Source organism: Grampus griseus, assembly GCF_964374135.1.
Source record: "Grampus griseus genome assembly, chromosome: X".
NCBI classification, from domain to species: domain Eukaryota; kingdom Metazoa; phylum Chordata; class Mammalia; order Artiodactyla; family Delphinidae; genus Grampus; species Grampus griseus.
The window spans coordinates 116,151,394-116,170,646 of NC_138999.1; the positions used below are offsets into that span (position 1 = coordinate 116,151,394).

A 19,253-nucleotide genomic window follows, 5' to 3' on the forward strand; every position below is an offset into this window, starting at 1 on the left:
CCAAAGACTCGTTTCCTACGCGGAGGAGGAGCCTCCGGGCGAAGGAGGGGCGCCTTGGCGCCTTTCTCTCGCACTGAAACCTGTCCCGCCCGCCCTGTCCACTCCCCCAAGATGGCGGCCGCCCCGACGCCTACTCCGGAGCCGGCCGAGGGGGAACCTTCCCACGCCTTCGGCTACCGCCTCGTCCCGGCCCCTCCCGGCCCACCGGGGACCCAGCGGAGTCAAACGGCCCCGAGGCGCCTCGCCAGGAAGTCCCAGCTGGGCATCACCGCCCGGCAGCAGAGCTGACCCCCGAGCCCCGCCCCCGAGCCCCGCCCCCCGAGCCCCACGCCGCCTGCCCGCGTCGGCGCCTGTTGACGCCACTGGGGGCGTGTCTGCGGGACCCGCGACGTCGCGACGCGTCAACAATGGCGACTGCGTCAACAATGGCGACTGCGTCAGCGTGAGCGGGCCTCCGTTGTCAAGCGGTTTCCAGACGTTGTGGCGGGACCCGCCGTCGTCTTAGAATCGGCCGCCGGGGAGCACAGAGCACCTTGTGCCCGCTCCCGCCGCGTTGTGGCTCGAGTGGCGGTGTCAAGATCCAGCGGGGCGAGCTAGGTGGGCGGCTGGGCCGGGAGCAGCGGCGCCTGCGCGCGGTGGGCGGGGGGCGGTGCGGCTGGCGAGCGGCCCTGACTTCCCGGGGGCTGCTGGGGCGCCGCGGGGAGGCGGGCGGGCGGGGGGGGCGCGGGCTGAGCACGGCCAGCCTCCCTTTCTCTGTTCCCCTCCAGCGTCACTTCGGCCTCTTCGCTCTCCCGGACACTGCACCTGGGCTAAGTCGGCAACATGAGCAACAACTTGGATGAGAACGACGAGTTTGATGAGCAGTTGCGAATGCAAAAATTGTACGGAGGCTCTGAGGACGGCGACACCGAGAAAGATCCCGGTGGAGAAAACGATTCTTTCCAGCAGCAGCCGACTGACACCCCATACGAGTGGGACCTGGATAAGAAGGCTTGGTTCCCCAAGGTAAAAGTCGCACGGGCGCCGATGCGCAGCGGGCCCGCCTGGCCAGCCTCGCGGGGCGCTCCTTTCACGTTTTCTTTGCTGAGGTCCTGGGTTAGAGCCCCTCTGGATAGTGACGTTTCTTTTTGTTGTGTCTGTAGCAGAACCGACGTGTAAAGGAACGGAAATCTTTAGGGAGATGGCTTCAATGTAATTTAATTATTAAGCCTTTTCCATGCCTAATAAATTTTATCTATGAAGATTACAGTTGGTGACTGCTTTTTATTGCAAAGAGGAAAAACACCAAGAGCAAATTCAGTCGATGTTAATCTCACGTAGTCTCAATCTTACTTATCCTAGGAATTCAGATGTTTAGCTGATGTGCTATGTGCAAAATTCAGCTTCTTGATTTGAAAAATTGATAAATTGATAATTCTTTACTGATTGAACTTTGCACCTCTTTTTACTTTCCTACTAAATTTTGTGCCTAGACACGTATGTTTGAACCATATTACCACGGGAATATGACAAGAGGTGCACAGAATATGGATGGAAAAGATCTGAGCATATTTATTTAGAGTACTTGGAAATTGTGAGGTATTCTATTTTAGCTTGAAAGTAAAATGACTGATGTTAAACTTGGCTCGAAACTTTTTGGTCAAAGTACCCTGTTAATCAAAGTCTCACGGTATGGGTGGAAAAAAAGGATACTTATCACACACTAATAGACTTGCAAGCCAGTAATACAAACTGTGTCTCCATTGTGTAATTTGAGTGTGATTTTTAAATTATTTATTTCACCTTTTTTCTTTCCCACTTTGTATTTGTGTGTATGTTCCAATCCCTCTGAATTGTTAAACTTACTATTTCACTTGGCTGCTGGTGGTGCCAGCTAGAATGCATATTTGGTTTCTTCAGCCTTCGGAGTACTTTAACAATCGTCTGATAATGGATTAATTTGTGGCTCCATCTTTTTATGTTATGGAAGCCCATACCTCTTCAAACTTCAAGTTTTACATTTTCCTCATTCCAGTGTGTGCCTTTCATTGATTGGTATGAAGATATAACTATATTTCTTTTGTTGTGCAATTGTGTTTTTTCCCTAAGAGCCAGGAGGATAGATGTGAGTTGGGATTTGTTCTTGATTTGTTCTGACATTAAATGATAATGTGATTTAATTAGTGACGGTGTTAAAATAGCATTTAATTTTATAATTGTTAGCCCCATTCTTTACACACCAAATCAGAGTTCTCCTTTTTGTGTTCTCTGCCTACAGGTATTTAAATATTTAGAGTACATATACTTTTGTTCATCCATATAGTAAAAGAAAATTTGATCCTGTTGTTGGATTGTTAGTTGACTGTTGGTTTTATTCTGTTTATTGTTATCTGATACTTCCTTTGTTATATTTATTTGTAGCCTTAGTCAAGTAGACTGCAGAGATAGTAATTTACAAATGAAACAACTAGAAAAGGTGCCAACTTAAAATGCCTTTAATAGTATCTCAGACTTTTGTGCTGATAATCCAAGTACCCATGTCTTAATTTTTTATTATTTCGTGTGCAGTTTTCTAGATAAGGTGACTGCTCTTGCATTTACACAGAAACACTTGTATGTTAAGTTGTATAACTGAATATGCTGTTATTTAACACTGTAAACTTTTTGCATGAGGAAATCATTTTTGAATTTATGTATGTGTGCTGAATTTCTTGTTTAGATCACTGAAGATTTTATTGCTACATATCAGGCCAGTTATGGCTTTTCTAACGATGGTGCGTCTAGTTCTACTGCGAATGTCCAAGATGTCAGTGCTAGGACTGCAGAGGAACCTCCGCAGAGAAAATCCCCCGAACCCAGTGATACCAAAAAGAGGGGAGAAAAGAGAAAGGGTGAATCAGGCAAGTGGATTTAGTTTTCAAACATGAGTGTAAAAATTAAAAATATGAGTGTGTGTGTGTATATGTAGTTACTTTTTGGAGAATTATAAAATAGCTTTGACAGAATCATAAGATGGGTTTTTTAAATATTATTATTTGGGTTCATATGTTGGCTCTCTCACTAACCTGTGGGCATCCAGTGGGCTCTTTCAATTCAGTTCAGTTCTCAGTTTCTTCCTTTGCAAAATAGAGCTGTCATTAGGAGATTATCTAAAGTTCTGTTTGTAAGGTGATTTTTTTTTTTGTACTTTTTGAGTTTAATTAAACTCAAGAAGTCAATTTCGCTTCAGCTTGGCCAGGTCTAACACAGTAGATTGGAGTCAGAAGCAACTTACGCCAAGGCCTAAAGTCAGTGCAAGGGTGAGGTTTTTTAAAGGTAGTATCAGATTCATAAAGAACCAAGATAAACTAGCCATCTTTTTTCAGACTGGGCTCTGAAACAAATTACTTGTCCAAAGATCCAAATACTTTGAAAGCTGGACAGTGATTTGATTTAATCTGTCTTGTTCTAAGGGTAAGAAAAAGTTTCTAGAAGTTTTGAGAAACTGCCACACTGTCAGGATTTCATAATGGGACTCTTACCTTTTCTGGCATGTGTTTTATTTATTTATTCGATTTTGATTTTTAGGATGGTTTCATGTTGAAGAAGGCAGAAACACAAATGTGTATGTTTCTGGTATGTATACCTTTTTAACCACATTTAGAGTAGAAAATATTTGATTTTGAGATTTTTCACATAGTGATTTTTAGTTTTCAGTTTCTCTAAATTCTATTTTGTATCGTTGTGTCATTATTTGTTCAGCCATTTACGTGAGTGAGGAATATGTTGTTTTTTTATGAAACTGAGAAAAATTAAGTGTATGTAACTTTGTGTGCCATCCTTTCTGTCTGCTTTAGGTAACTCACAGCTGTTTGCCCCTTCAGATTCATTGATACAAGGCCTAAGCAAAGCATGATTTTAATGTATATTTGAATACATTAAAACATGACATTTCCTCAACGTCTATAGACGTGAGATTTTTACATACTTTTAGAAAATCAAAATTGCACTCATCCAAGTTATGGATTTCGAATTGGTAGAATCCCTAAGTAATGCTCACTTTTGTTTTAGATGCCTTTATAATTTTTTTCCCCCTAACGTCACAGGTTTGCCTCCAGATATTACAGTGGATGAATTTATACAGCTCATGTCCAAGTTTGGCATTATTATGAGAGATCCTCAAACAGAAGAATTTAAGGTCAAGCTTTACAAAGATAATCAAGGAAATCTTAAAGGAGATGGACTTTGCTGTTATTTGAAGGTTAGTTATGTGGTCAAGTAAGTTTCTCCTATCTCCGTTTCTTTTTTTTTTTTTTTCATTTTCCTATCTCCATTTTTAACTCGGGAACCAGGGCTATAATTTTGTATAGATGATAACCAAGAGTGAGAGCTATTCAGAACAGGATGTGAAGAAAACTTGTTTCATGTTGTGCTTGTGTGTATCACATTGGTAAGGTTATTCACTTGCTCTTGTAAGAAAATATGTTATCAGGTCAAGGTATTACATAAGTCATATGACCGAGGTACTTCTCTTGTCTTAAAAAAATTCTTGCTGCAGAGATCTCTTTAGGAGTGTATGCATATAATCAATGCAGAACACATTCTAAAAATCCACAGAGAAAAGAAAGCCAGTAACATTTTATTTGCCCATTGGAATGAATTAGACCAGGGTTTGGCAAACTTCAGCCTACTGCCTGTCTTTGTAAATGAAGTTTTATTGTAACCGGGCCACATTGATTCATTTACACATTTGTCTGTACCTCCTTTCACATTTCAGCAGCAGAGTTGAGTGGTTGCCACACAGACCACAGGGCCCACACAGCCTAAAATACTTACTCACTAGCCCTTTACAAAAGTTTTCTGACCCCGAATTAGACCATAAAGGTGATAACTTATGCTTACTGCTTCAAAATATATTTTGAATGAGAGAGAAGAGAGAGTGGTATTAACAGACATTTGCAGAACTTTATTTATTCATGATACCATAAATGGCATGGGGGGAAGCTCAGTGCCAAAGGCAGCCATCGTTTTTGGAACACCTGTCCCCTTAGGAGCATGTGTTATGCATTGCTGCACGGTACAAAAGAAATGGGCACAATGATGGTGTGTACATGTGTCATGGAACCTGAAAATAATTACAAAGCAAAATCAAAGTGATGAAACAACAGTACCAACATCACAAGTGTGTTGCAAGTGTACGACATTTCAGTGTAATCAGAGGGCGGGTAAGATTAAGTTGACAAGCTTTGGGGGAGAGAGGTTTTTGACCTGGTTCTTGAACATGATGAGATCACACATGAGTACGACCATTATAGGAAGATATTTATGTAATTTTCAAATGTAAGGAGATTGAATGCTTTATAAGTTCTTCAAGGATTACTAAAAATCTGTGAACAGATTCTTAGGGGGGTTGATTGGGTTGTAAAATTTTGAAGAGAAAAATGGGGTTTTGACAAACTTGATATGTCAAATTTATGACCCATAAAAATGCAAGATTGCCAAACCAGTAAATTGAGTTCCAGAAGAATATAGTTAATTGTTCCGGGATCCATATTTGATTGCGTGGCTGAGTTCAGTTGTCCTTTTGAGTTCTCCTCAGGTCCTCAGATCTTTGAATCTGTGTAGAGCTGACAATTGCCCCCTTTGTATAGGACCCAGAATCCACAAGTGTGTGTAATGTTCAAGCTATCAGATAAGCATCTTGTTCCCAGTATATCACAGACCTACATTTTAATTGGTGAACACAAAAGATTAAAGGCTGACTATGCTATTCCCAGTTTCTTGAGTCATCTAGTCTTTTAAGTAGGAAACTTTTAGAATTTTAAAACTGGAATGCACCTTGGAAATCACACAGGTCTATTTACCTCATTGTATAGAGGAGAAATTGAGATTCCAGGAGGCAAAAATACTATTCCAGTAATGGTAAAACTTATTGAGTACCTACTGTATGCCAGTCACTATCCTTTATGTGCCTTGTTTCATTTAAATTTGTCAAGAACCCTGCAAAGAAGGCATTTCCATTCCCATTTTACAGATGAAGAAATTGGGGCTCAGGGAGCTTGAATAACTTGCCTAGGTTCACATAACTGGTTGGGGACAGCTATGTCTTAAGTACACATTTTCCGATACGTGTTCTGTAGTTCTTTTTTCCCATGTAGGTAGTTACATTTAAATCTTTATTTTATGTATAGTCATCATTCATCTAAAACACTCCTGCTGAAGTTTCATTTCAGTGTGTGACTGACTGTAACTTGCTTTCCCTTTACAAAGAGAGAATCTGTGGATCTTGCATTAAAACTTTTGGATGACGATGAAATTAGAGGCTACAAATTACATGTGGAGGTGGCAAAGTTTCAACTGAAAGGGGAATATGACGCCTCAAAGAAGAAAAAGAAGTGCAAAGACTACAAGAAAAAGCTGTCTATGCAACAAAAGTTTGTGTTGTTTTTTTTTTCCATTTTGAAAGATTTTGTATAAATATCCTAGAGTATACTTTTGGTAATAACCACCTAGTTTTTTTTCTTAACGTCTTTATTGGAGTATAATTTCTTTACAATGGTGTGTTAGTTTCTGCAGTATAACAAAGTGAATCAGCTATACGTATACATATATCCCCATATCCCCTCCCTCTTGCGTCTCTCTCCCACCCTCCCGATAACCACCTAGTTTTGTTCCATCAAGTATGCCTACAGATTATTTTTAAAGAATTTTATTTGCTATACACCTGAAACTAACACAACACTGTAAATCAACTATCCTCCAATATAAAATAAAAATTAAAAAAAAATTTCATTAGATCATCGGAAACCCTCAGTAATCTGCGTAATAGGATGATTTGGCAGTGGTGGTGTTTTGTTTTCTGGGGTATTCATTTTTAATATAACATGGGCTTAAATGAAATAAGAAAGCCATCTCTACAGAAAATGTTGAACATCAGATTAAGTAAGATGGTTTAGGTTTATATACTGGAGCCATTAGTTCATTTTTCATGTGGCTAGAATCAGCTACACCAGGAGCTAAATTTTTACATACAGGTTTGTTAGTAGGAGTTAGAAATTAGAAATGATAGGTTTTATCATTTTATCATGTACTGTGTGGTTGTGTGTAGTATATACAAGTCATCAAGTTTCTATTATTCCCTTTATTTAATGTCTTTTGAAATATGCTGGTATTAAGAAATGAGTCAAAATGATAAGTACTTTTATCAGAGTGAATTCTAATAACACTTCTAACACTATGCTTAAACTAATGATAAAATGATCAAAGAAGCATTTAGTTCTGATGTCTATAGTTTTTACAGGAATCGTTAAAATAGATACCTAAAATTTTTATAAACAAATCAGTAAGATTTTAAGATAGTAACAAAGAGTGAGTAGTTTTACATATTTTAATGCAGTTTGTTCTTTATAATCGTAAAATACCTAAAAACCAATACAATTTGAACATTTTCTTGGCCTCAGTGTCTCTTCCTAGATAGTCATAGATACTAAATAATTAGCAATTTTTCAGAAGTCTCATTGGAATGTTTGTAACCAGCCAGCAGTTCTGAAAAATATATATATATTCTGGGGATTTCAGATACTGGGTCCATCTTTCACCTGCCCATTATTTTGATTCAGAAAGTTGTAACGGAGCTGTGACTAAAATACACATTGTTGTTTTGGAATCAGATAATTATCACTATTTAAGTGCTCAATAAAGGGTTATTTAACTGCTCTTTTTTTTTTTTTTCGCTCTGACAAGTCTGAAACAAAATTCACAGCTTCTTGTTCCCGCTTTGTCGCATTAGGCAGTTGGATTGGAGACCTGAGAAAAGAGCTGGCCCGTCCCGACTGCGCCACGAGCGAGTTGTCATCATCAGAAATATGTTTCATCCTATAGATTTTGAGGTAGGAAGCAGTGTTCTTACTGATAGAAACATAGATGTGCTTTCTTTCAAGGGAGCCCAAAGTTTGCCTCACCCCATCTTTCTCATGTCACATCCTGCACGTTCATCTAGTCTTCAGGATCGGAAGATGATACCAAGAATCAACTGAAGGTTTCAGATTTTCCCAGGTTTAACCCAGCGTTCTTTTAATCGTATCGCAGGTAAACCTGTCTAATACCTGTACCGTGGCCCCAAACAGCAGCTACTTGGTATGGGAAATGATTAAAAATATAAACTTTAAAAGGTTTATGGGAGTCGCTTGTGGATTTTGAGTGCAGTTCAACATTGCAGGCTGATTTTGGTGGGGAGGACCAGTTTCACACTTGGAATTGAAAACTTCACTTTAGTGCTAAAAGTTTGATCCTTAAAAAACCTTAGATTAATGAAATACAGCCCCTGACATTTGAGTAGCGAAGGTTGTTTTTTTAGGACCTAATCTTTACAAAACTCTTTAGTGGCTATTAAGAGGACTTTGTAATAATTGGTGTCCATGTAAGATTCTAGGAACAGCAAATAAAAGTGAATAAAGGAGGAAGAGCTACTAGAGAGGTTTAAGGAATATTAATTACCATCAGGGTACCTTGTGTTACGTTCTGCCTCTTGTCCTTATCTCTGTGTTTTGGCCTAGACCGATGGGATCGTTCATGGAAGAAGAATTCTTTATTCTCTGCCTGACTTCTGAAATTAATGATAACAAATTACACATAAGAAAAAAATGTTCATAATGTAAAATTTCAGATGGTTTACAAATGATCTAGTTGCACCCAAGGCCCACTCTTGTTCCTTTTGTGCAGTTAAGCAGATTTAGAATGACAGTGTCATTTTACCCCCCTTAGAGAGGACACCAGAATTGTCTGTTGAGCTCCATCTCTGCAGATAGTGATGTGATAGGGTTTACCATGCACCTGTAGAGTCTGTGTCTTTTGAGGTCATAGGGAAGATACCTGTGGACTATTTATACTGTTTGGTGTCTCTTCTGACTAGAATCCTGAAGCATCTTGAAATACGGCAGAGCTGCTTTAGAGCTGCAGTGATAATGAAACATGTTTAAAAAATACACATATATACATGCACACTAGATGCTTTTTGAAATGCTATCCCTGCCAGGTGGGACTTTGAAAGGCATGCATAGATGGATCATGGTGTCTAGTCTACTGGGTACAACTCCAGAATTTCCTGTGATTCACCTACATTTTATTTCCCTGGTAGATAATTGGTTTTTTAATTAGGTGACCTATTACTTTCTGTGACTTGAGATCCTTGATTCACAACATTCCATACTCCTAACACTTGGACATGAATATAAATGCAAACTTAATTCATTAAGTATCTGGGCCCTGTGCAAGTTGAAGTGTATTGTGCAATTGCCTTTACGTGTTTCCGCCTCCTGCCTTTGCTCGTTGAGACCCTAATTTAAGTCTAGCTATCACCCTGGGCACACTTAATTTTTCCTAGCTTAACAAATATTCTTTCCTCCAAAAAGCCGCATTTATTCTTCCTTGACTTGCCACGAATTTCCTCCAGTGGATATTTTTAAAGATAAAAGTTTCATGCTTGTAAATTCTTGATAGCTTAAAGAAAAAAAACCTTTATTGGTTTAATATAAACTTTGGAGTTATAGAACCTTTATATTAACCCTGTTTTATTTTATTCATAGCATTTATTATTATCTGAAATAACTGGATCTTCTCCGTTAGAATGTGAGCTCCATGAAAGCTGGGGCTCTTGTCTACCTGGTTTGCTATTATATGCCCAGTGCTTAGAATCATGATTGGCACATAGTAGGCCCTCAGTATTTATAGGAAGAAAAAGTGAGAGAATGATTGAATGAAACCCTTTTTACTCACAAGGCAGAGTGTTTTCATCCACTCAAGGAAGAAAATATTTTCTCTTTAGCATCTTTGCAAATGAAGGAAAGTTTTCAGACGGCTGCACCACAGGGGCTGGGAGCACAGAGATGGGCTTCAGAGTTCACGGGCAGAGAAACCCTTGATGCTGTCCTTGTTTGCCCATCTGACTGGTCTTGTGTGGTCTGACGAGTTTGATGAGAGCCTGTCAGAAGTCTTGATTTTTTGCTCAGTGTCTCATGGGCCTGAATGTAAAAGTGCATCACTGTAGCAGACTGTCCAGTATGCTAGACTCTAGCCACATGTGGTTAAATTTAAATTAACTGAAGTGAAATAAAATGAAAATTTAATTCCTCAGGTGTATTAGCCACGTGTGGCTAGTAGCTACCATATTGGATAATGGAGTATTCACTTCTGTGAACACAGAAAGTTCTGTTGGGCAACGCTGGTGTAGACATTATATAACTCTGGATAGAGGGGTTCAACTGGAAAACTGCTTTCACTGGACGTTTTTGGGGAGTGTTTGATTTGTCCAGAGATTCCATATGAATCTAAAGAACAGATCAGCATTGAGGTTTGTAGTAGAAGACAAAAACTGAATTGTCAGGTAACCGGGGTGTCAGAAAGAAATCAGATTTTGTGGGGTGGAATACAGGCACACCTTGTTTCACTGTGCTTCGCTTAATTGCGCTTTGCAGATACTGCTTTTTTTTTATTTTTACAAATTGAAGTTTTTGTAGCAACCCTGCATGGAGCAGGTCTGTCAGTGCCATTTTTCCAATAGCATTTGCTCACTTCATTTCTCTGTGTCACTTTTTTGGTAATTGTCCCAGTAGTTTAAACATTTTCATTATTATTATATTTGTTATGGTGATTTGTGATCAGTGATCTTTATTACTGTGACAACTCGCTGAAGGCTCAGATGATGGTTAGCATTTTTTAGCAAAGTATTTTTTAATTAAGGCATGTCTTTTTTAAATACAATGCTATCACACACTTAAGAGACTACAGTATAGTGTAAACATAGCAGGAAAACCAAAAAATTTCGTGTGACTTGCTTTATTGTAATATTTGCTTTATTGCACTGGTCTGGAACCGAACATGCAGTATCTCTGAGGTATACCTGTATATGTTTATTCCAGACAATTGACTAGTGTTAGAACCAAAATACCTAGAAATACCCTTTGGTATCAGGGTGAACAGTGAAGGCTAATATTTTAAATGTAACTTTAAGGGGTTTTCAGTATTTAATTCAAAGCCTTGTTTAAAAAATTCATACCAAGAGGTGAAGAACCAAAACTCAGATGCAAAGGTAGGTTTCTCATTGTGTATACTAGCGCTGTCCAATAGAGGTATAATGTGAGCCACATGTGTAATTTAAATTTTTCTAGCAGCCACAATACAAAAACAACATGAAACGGGGTAAATTAATTTTAATGGTGAATTTTATCTAACCCAATATATCCACAGTATTATAATTTCAACATGTAACATAAAAATGTTAATAAGCTATGTTACATTGAAGTTTTTTCCTCCTTTGGTACTAAATTTTCAAAATCTGGTGTTTATTTCACACCTGCAGCACACCTCAATTTGGACTAGCCACATTTCAAGTGCTCGGTAGCCATGTGTGGTTAGTGGCTACTATCTTGGACAGTGTAGGTTTAGCTTGGAAAAGAATGAGAAATACGGTTTATTTCTGGGAAAACAAAACACCACCCTGGAAAAACATTATAAGTGTTGACTGCGGAAAGTTTCAGCGTTTCAGTCTGAGTTTAGTCTCAGGTCTGTTGCTTGCAAAGTGTTGTCTTTAGAAAATTTTCATGCTTAGCTAGGTTAAAGATATTTTTCCCAGGGGAGAGGGTTATTATCTTTAAGCCTCATGATACTATATAACAGTGAAGATATATTTGTTTTTCAAGCTGGTAAACATGAAAACAGAGGTCTGGGAAGTCCTTGGCTGAAATTTGATATTCTTGTAGGAAAGGCACTGAGACTTTGATAAAGAAATAAAAATGGTAATTCACCCCTCCCCCTACAGTGGAATCATGCTTAAATTTGTTAAACATTTTGAAACAGTTATTGTTTGTTTTTAATATAACCCTCATTTCCCTTGGTAGATAAAATGGAGTTATTAGGAACAGTTTATCAAACTCCGAAAAAGCTTTTATTGATTATTCATTGCGTGAAAGACTGCACTGTGTTCTGTAAGGTATTCAAAATTCAGTCAAAGGAGATTCCTGCCTGCGGAAAGCTCACAGTCTGATAGGAGCTACCCCCACACATATACCCCCGTAAAAGCCACCATATGACTTTACCACCGGAGCACATGGAGTTTACGCTCCATCCCCATTCCTCTCAGGCCTGAGAATTTTCTATAAAGCAAATTGGCACATTCTCCACAGTTAGATCTTAGAAGTGGGAGAAATCCAGGGTCCTGCCAGCTGTGCTCTTAGAAGCTTCAGATTTATAGGATTTGATAGCTTTTATTTTAAATTTGATTTCAGTAACTGCCTACCAGTTGTTTATTTTTGCCTTTTGACAAAACTTTAGGAAGGAGAAGCCACTTCTCATGTTTTGCTGTTCTCTTTAGTTGGTGAGGAACATACAAACCTGTGAGATAGACAAATTCATATGTTTCCTAAAAAGTGTAAGTCTGCTTCATTAGAAGTTTGTAGGTAGGATATCCTCGTTTATATTTGTATGTAGTTGAAATTCAAGTTGATGACGTAACATTTTATGAGCCTTTTTCATGCATTGGGACTTGGAGGCAAGATGAACAGGAACCCTTATGGGGGAGGTTTACACTGTGAGTTAAAATAGAATCGTGGAAGCACAAAGAATAATCTTAAAACACTTAGTCAATGAAAGGGATATATGTCTTCCCGTTACAACATTTCTGTAAATAGGAATCTATGCAAAACACAAAATAAAGTTTCCTCATCGGTACAGTCATCGTGATGCCGGTGCAGAACATAGGAATTAGCAGTCTCTGACTTAATATGTGCCACAGGACTTCACCTGCTTCAGCTGCTGTTATTTGTGATTTCCAGTGACACTTCCCTTCCCTCTCCTTTGCCACTGCACACCCCTAGTGCTGCGTACCATACTTGCCCATTCCCCATCTTAAAGCAGGGCAGACCTATAGTAGTAGCAGCAGCTGTGGTAGTCTAACTTCATTTTTAACTTGGATTTTTTTTAATTTTGTAGACTGCAGACAAACAACTAACCTTAAGCAAAACCTTTTTTTATTTGTTGGTTCGTCAAAGTAAGAAATTTGATTCTCAGGGTTTATACTTAAAGAAGGGGGCAAGCCCATTTTAATCAAGTGTGTTTTTGCAGGATGATCCACTGGTGCTGAACGAGATCAGAGAAGACCTTCGGGTGGAATGTTCGAAGTTTGGACAAGTTAGGAGGCTCCTCCTCTTTGATGTAAGTTCATGGCTTGGACAAATGATTTCTAAAGCAATTTTCTTCCATTTTAATAAGTTATTACCAAATATCAGTATGCCTCCAAATTTTACATAAATGTTTTTATGTAGTAGGTCTGCTGTCTAGTGGTAGTCATCTGTAAGCAGTATTAGATAGCATAATTAGATGAACATGGATTACAAGCGAAGGCTTTGATAGACGTGATATCCCTTGGTTATTTTCCTTTATCATCACTCTAGAGTTTATGATCAGGTGAAAAAAAACTATGAGAGACATGTATGAGACCTTATGGTTCCCTATTTGGCCACATCTCCCCCTCTTTTTGAATTATTTCTTCTTCCATATTTGGAGAAGAACAATCAAGAAAAATACTCTCCTGTATGTTCCCCTTTTCACCTTTTTTTTACATCCAGAATCAACACATAATAATTAAAAGAGTCCCCATTTATCGATTGCATACTGCAGCTGCTTTACATGTTATCTCATTAAGTCCTCCAAATTCTCTGAGGTAGGTAGGCGCTATTTTACCCACTTTATTTAGTTATAGCCATTTGACAGATGAGCAAGTTTCGAGATTGAGCACCTTGCCCAAGGCCATTCAGCTGGTAAGCAGCAGAGCCAGGATTTAATCCCAGGGCTATTCAACTTCAGAGTCCACATTCTTAACAGCCGTACTGTTCTGCATCTCGTCACAGTGTTATCAGCAGGAACATTTCCAAGGATATCATGCTTGGTTTTTGCTAGACAATGTTAAGCTGAAGAAGCAGCTAGCTGCGTGCTACTGGCTGCAGTAAAAAGGAAGAAAGACTTCATACGTAAAATCTTTAGCTCAAATGACCAGAAGGAACACTACTTCCTTACTTTGTCAAATGTATATGTTTTACTTTAAATGTTCTCATTCATTCCTTCTTTTTCTTCCTTGTCTTTCTAGAGACACCCTGATGGTGTGGCCTCTGTGTCCTTTAGGGATCCGGAGGAAGCTGATTATTGTATTCAGACCCTCAATGGAAGGTGGTTTGGTGGCCGTCAAATCACTGCCCAAGTGTGGGATGGGACTACAGATTATCAGGTGAGTTCTGCAACTGTCAAGGGCACATGAGTTGTTTCATTACCAACAAATACTGATCTAGCAGTTTTTCACATAAGTTTTAAGTTCTGTTTAATCTGTTTAACAGTACTTCTTTTAAATAATCCTTTATATTCAGAGTACGGAAAGAAAAATGTTTCAGTCCTTCAGTTTATAAGTCTGAAATCAGTTTATAAGTCTTGAGGCTTGCTCAGGATAGCAATAAGAGAAGAACAAATTAAAGCGCTTCTCTTCCTTTCTGTCTTGTAAAGTACAGACAGTTCAATTATTAACTTTTTAATTGATGAGACATTTCTGCAGTGCTGTGGTATTAGGCGTTCATGTAAATGATCTTAAGGTCAACTCTAGTAAATCAAGATGTAAAGTGTTGGAAACTGAAGATAGGGAATTGCTTTAATTTCCTAAAAGTGATACCTTATAAAATCAGAGTACTTCCGGCGATATTAGAAATGTTCAGAGACGCTGTTACTCCTTTTGGCCTAAAACATATTTTAACGGCACTTTCCATGTGTACACAGGTGGAGGAGACCACGAGAGAAAGGGAGGAAAGGCTGAGAGGATGGGAGGTTTTCCTCAACACTCCCGAAGCCAACAGAGGCCTTCAGCGTTCAGATTCCGTCTGGGCTCCAGAAAGGGTGGGGCCTTCTAGAATGAGGCATTTTTCAGAGCACCCTTGCACATCTCAAACGAATGTTCAAGAAGCCGCAACTGAAATGGCATTTGAAGAACCTATAGATGAAAAGAAGTTTGAAAAAACAGAAGATGGGGGAGAAGTTGAAGAAGCTGCTCCTGAAAAAGATGCTAAAGAAAGTGGCCCTGAAAAAGAGGCTGAAAAAGGCTGTCCCCAAAAAGAATCTGAAGAGAGCTGCCTCAAAAGAGAGTTTGAGGAAGGCTGTCCCAAAAGAGCGCGTGAAGAAGACTTCCCCGACAGAGAGTCCGGAGAACGCAGCCCCGAGAAAGAGCATGAAGAGGGTAGTCCTAAAAAAGAGTCGAAAGAGAATGGTGCAGAAAGAGAGCCCAAAAAGAAGAGACTCAAAACAGATCCTGATGAGAACAGCCTTGAGCAGGAGCCTGAGGAGGAGGCCAGCCCCCAGAAGGCGGCTGAAGATGGCAGCTCAGAACAAGGGTCTGAAGAGTGCTCGGAAAAGCAGTTTGAAGACGACTCCGAAAAAGAGTTAGAAGAAAACGGCCTTGAGAAAGGTTTTGAGGAAGAGGGCTCGGAGAAGGAACTTAATGAAAACATTCTTGAGAAAGAGGTAGAAGAAAATAACTCTGAAAAATCAGAATTCGAAGATGACAGCTCTGGGAAAATGTTTGATGAAGAAGGCTCTGAGAAGGAGTTTGACGAAGAGTCAGATGAGAAGGAAGAAGAGGAAGATGTGTATGAAAAAGTATTTGACGACGAGTCGGATGAAAAAGAGGACAAAGAAGTTGCAGAAGAAAAGGGACTGGAAGATGTGGTTGAAAAGGACAAAGAAGACGATGCAGATGAAAAGGTGTTTGAAGATTCAGATGGAAAAGAAGATGAGGAAGATGCAGATGTAAAGGAAGATGAAGACACAGATGAAAAGATGTTCGAAGATGATGATTCCAACGAGAAGTTGTTTGATGACGATGCCAGTGACAATTTGTTTGAAGATTCCGATGAGAGAGGGACTGTGGGTGATTCAGGGAATGTTAAGGAGGAAGGGCCCCTGTCCACAGGCAGCAGCTTTGTCCTCAGTAGTGATGACGACGACGAAGACGATGATGACGTTTAATCCCTTAAACTTGCTTTGTAGGGTGATTCCTCCATCTCCGTTTTGCCTCTGCTCCAGGGTAATTACTAGTAGTGTTACATGAACGTGTGCATAGAGGTAGGATGCCCTCAGATCAATGCAGTGAAGTGTTCGTGATTATCTGTACTGGCCGATTTTAAATATATGTGAACAAGTCAACTGGATTCTTGTCTTTTGTCATATTGGTTAAGTGCATGCAGAATAATATTTTTTAAAATATTCTGATTGAAGTTTGTGATATTCAGAAATTAAAAATAAGTTGTTAATATGCAGAAACAGAAAATTAGACCTGAGTTAAATTGCATTTTTCATTCTTGCTATTGCTTTATTCATACTAAGGTTTGGTTTTTCTAAGGACCTGAAAAATCCCTGTAGGAGTCTCCTTGCTTCAGCTTATGATGTTACCACTGATGTCCCCATTTCCCCTCTCTAAACCAGAACATGTTACTAAAACTTATGAAGTAAAGAACACTTTGGAGTTTTTCCCTGCCCGGTCCTCGCAAGTTACTTTTATTTTTCTTTTCTACCCTCTTGCCATGAAAATTGAGTCTTAAACGAGCAAAAGTAAACTTCCCAAGGTCCACAGCTTCCATTATTGAAAATACAGAGGAAATCAGAATTCTCCCGTGTACTGTTTGGGCCCCTCTAGAAGCTGATTAAAGTTACAGGACCTTTACCCAGAAAAATCTATGCATGCACTACACAATCTTTTGTATACAGTTTGGGGTGGTTCATGGATCCCCTGGAGTTTAAGAACTTTTGTCATGCATATTTCAGATGTTTGCTTTTGATTTTGTTCTAGAATCATGGTATCTAGTATATGCTAAGTTGTGTAGTCCCAATAAAAATTTGGGTCTTTCTTGACTGTGCTTTCCAAATTCAGTATTGGTGAATTGACTTCTGATGTAGCATTAAGAAGTTACTCTCATAAATTAGAAGAATTAAAATAAACTGCATTGGTGCTTTCTCATTATACCGTCTGTCAGTGTAATCATTACCCTCTATAGACAGAAAAGAGTTCTTATACTTCAGGACAGCTTTCTGAGAATGTTTTAGTTGATGTCTGGGATCTATTAGAAATCTTTAGGCTTTTCACCAGGGATAAATCAGTAAAAGAGGTGAAGAAAGTTAAACATAGAAAAACTGCAAACCAAAATAGTGTTCCCTTTGAAGATAAGCCAGAAGCATTTAAACACTGTATTTATTGTGTTTTACTACAATTTATTGTAATTTGTTGGCAAATTGGTTTTCTAAACGAAAGGGTAAGAATGCTTTATCTTCCATACACAGTGGTTGGAACACATAACTACAACATAAATTAGCTCCAAGCCTGTCAGAAGGAGGCCGTTTTCAGTCTAACTTCTTTTCCCCTGCTCATTAGTTTGGTTGATATCAAGTACTCATGCTTTTTTCATATAAACACCCTGGAGCAAAAGTCACAAACAGCTGTAAAATGGTAAATAATTTACAAGGTGATATTGATGAGCAGACGTTAAGAGTCATGAAACACCTGTTTTCTAAGCAATCAGGTTTTATCGGTCCTGAAAATGGAATTTATGGTGGAGCAACAATACATCTTGTTATCAAAAGAAAATTGAAATGTACGGGTGGATTGTAAGCCCAGCAATGCTCAGCAAGTACCCGACAGTTTCTAAGGAGTAATGCTCCTTAAGACTATATATATAAATTTCAAATAATGTATTCAACCCTGAGTGTATGAACCAGAAGTTGCTTCAGAGATGCCTTTCAAAGGCTTGAACGCTCTGCCCTCTGAGTCTACAAGTACCTTGTATAGGAACATACCTGAAACTTCATGTTAGAAGGTAAGAATATTACTGGTCTAGACAATATTAATGAAATCTTTGAAATCATTACTAGTTTCTACAAAAGAAACCCGACAGCAAAATTGGAGTAATTTGTTCCAAGGATCTCTTCCTTCTCAAGTAACTCTGGGCTCTTTCTCGAGCCCTGCGTTGTCAAATCTGGCCAATCTGGAAGCCACTACCTCTTCCTTTTTAGAGTGGAATCTTCTGATGTAAATTATTTGGTGATTCTGAGGCTTGGAGAAAAGGTGGGAGTTAGCTAGTTTTCTGAATATACTTTTCTCAAATAATGCCAAGAAGTGCTCTTGGGAGTTCCCTGGTGGTCTAGTGGTTAGTATTTGGTGCTTTCACTGCTGAGGCCCAGGTTCAATCCCTGGTCCAGGAATTGAGATCCTGCAAGCCGAAAGGTGAGGCCCAAAAAAAAAAAGTGCTCTTAATTAGTTTGAACAATGCCATGGCTTGGGCAACAGCGGAAGGCTTATAAATGTGCCCTTTGTGAATATTTGTCAATATTCTTACGCATTATTTTTTCCTTATTGAGTCTCAGATTTACAAACTGCATGCCTTTTTTTTAGACAGTCACTTCTATTCATTTAAAGTCTATTCATAAATGCTTCAGAAAAATGAGCAACTTACAAAAACAAGAAGCTGCTCTTCAAGTTGTTCTTTCTTAAAACCACTTACGCAGTAATCCAGAGATTAATTTCAAATCCCTCTGTTTTTTAAAAGCACAAGTTATGAAGCACCATAAATAATCTTGTGATATATCCTAATAAATAAAATTAGTGTAAAAAAATCTGTTTGCTCAAATTATTTTTGCTTCTTACCACACTCCATTTACCTGACTGGCTTTGTTCATATCTCTCTAAGTGAAATACAACCTGATGTGAGAAAAAATGTTAAAATTATCCCTTTCTAAAATCACTAATTGCTATTGCAAATAGCCTAAATTCTTGGACACCCATTATTGCAGGGATCGATTGCTTGAGAAAAATACTTAACAGTTTAAAGTTCATTTTTAGGTGTTCAGATCTGTCCTACAGACTTGTTTCAATTTTCATTTGGAACCAAGAGGATACTGTTGTTAGGTACAGTACGCTCAAATAGCATCTTTAGATTGGCTTGTGTTATAGTTTAGTTATCTAGCATTTCTGGGCTGTGTGATGAAGATGCACCAGTGGTCCCAGGCTAGATAAAGAAAGCTCAGACAATAAAATCTTTTATAAATTTTTTTTAAAAATTTAAAAAATGAAAAATAAATAATAAAATTTTTAAAAATTTAAAAGCTCAGACAGCAGCAGCACAAAGGTGGCTTTTCTGCTGCCAGCATTCTACTTTTTGCACCCCTTTGTAATGTTTCTGCTGAAATAGCAATGATAATGTTAGAAGAGCAAAGCTCTT

At 38.8% G+C, this 19,253-nt stretch overlaps 1 protein-coding gene across 1 annotated transcript; it reads left to right on the forward strand.

Annotated features, from left to right (window-relative positions):
- The first annotated feature begins 396 nt into the window (after positions 1-396).
- HTATSF1 (HIV-1 Tat specific factor 1) lies at positions 397-16,188 on the forward strand. The gene is made up of 10 exons (XM_082681367.1): positions 397-597; positions 768-1,005; positions 2,699-2,879; positions 3,547-3,594; positions 4,065-4,219; positions 6,229-6,392; positions 7,748-7,847; positions 13,075-13,164; positions 14,096-14,233; positions 14,770-16,188. Exons 2-10 carry the CDS (start codon positions 823-825, stop codon positions 16,009-16,011), a joined length of 2,301 nt encoding a protein of 766 aa, XP_082537493.1. The 5' UTR covers positions 397-597; positions 768-822; the 3' UTR covers positions 16,012-16,188.
- The last annotated feature ends 3,065 nt before the right edge of the window (positions 16,189-19,253 follow it).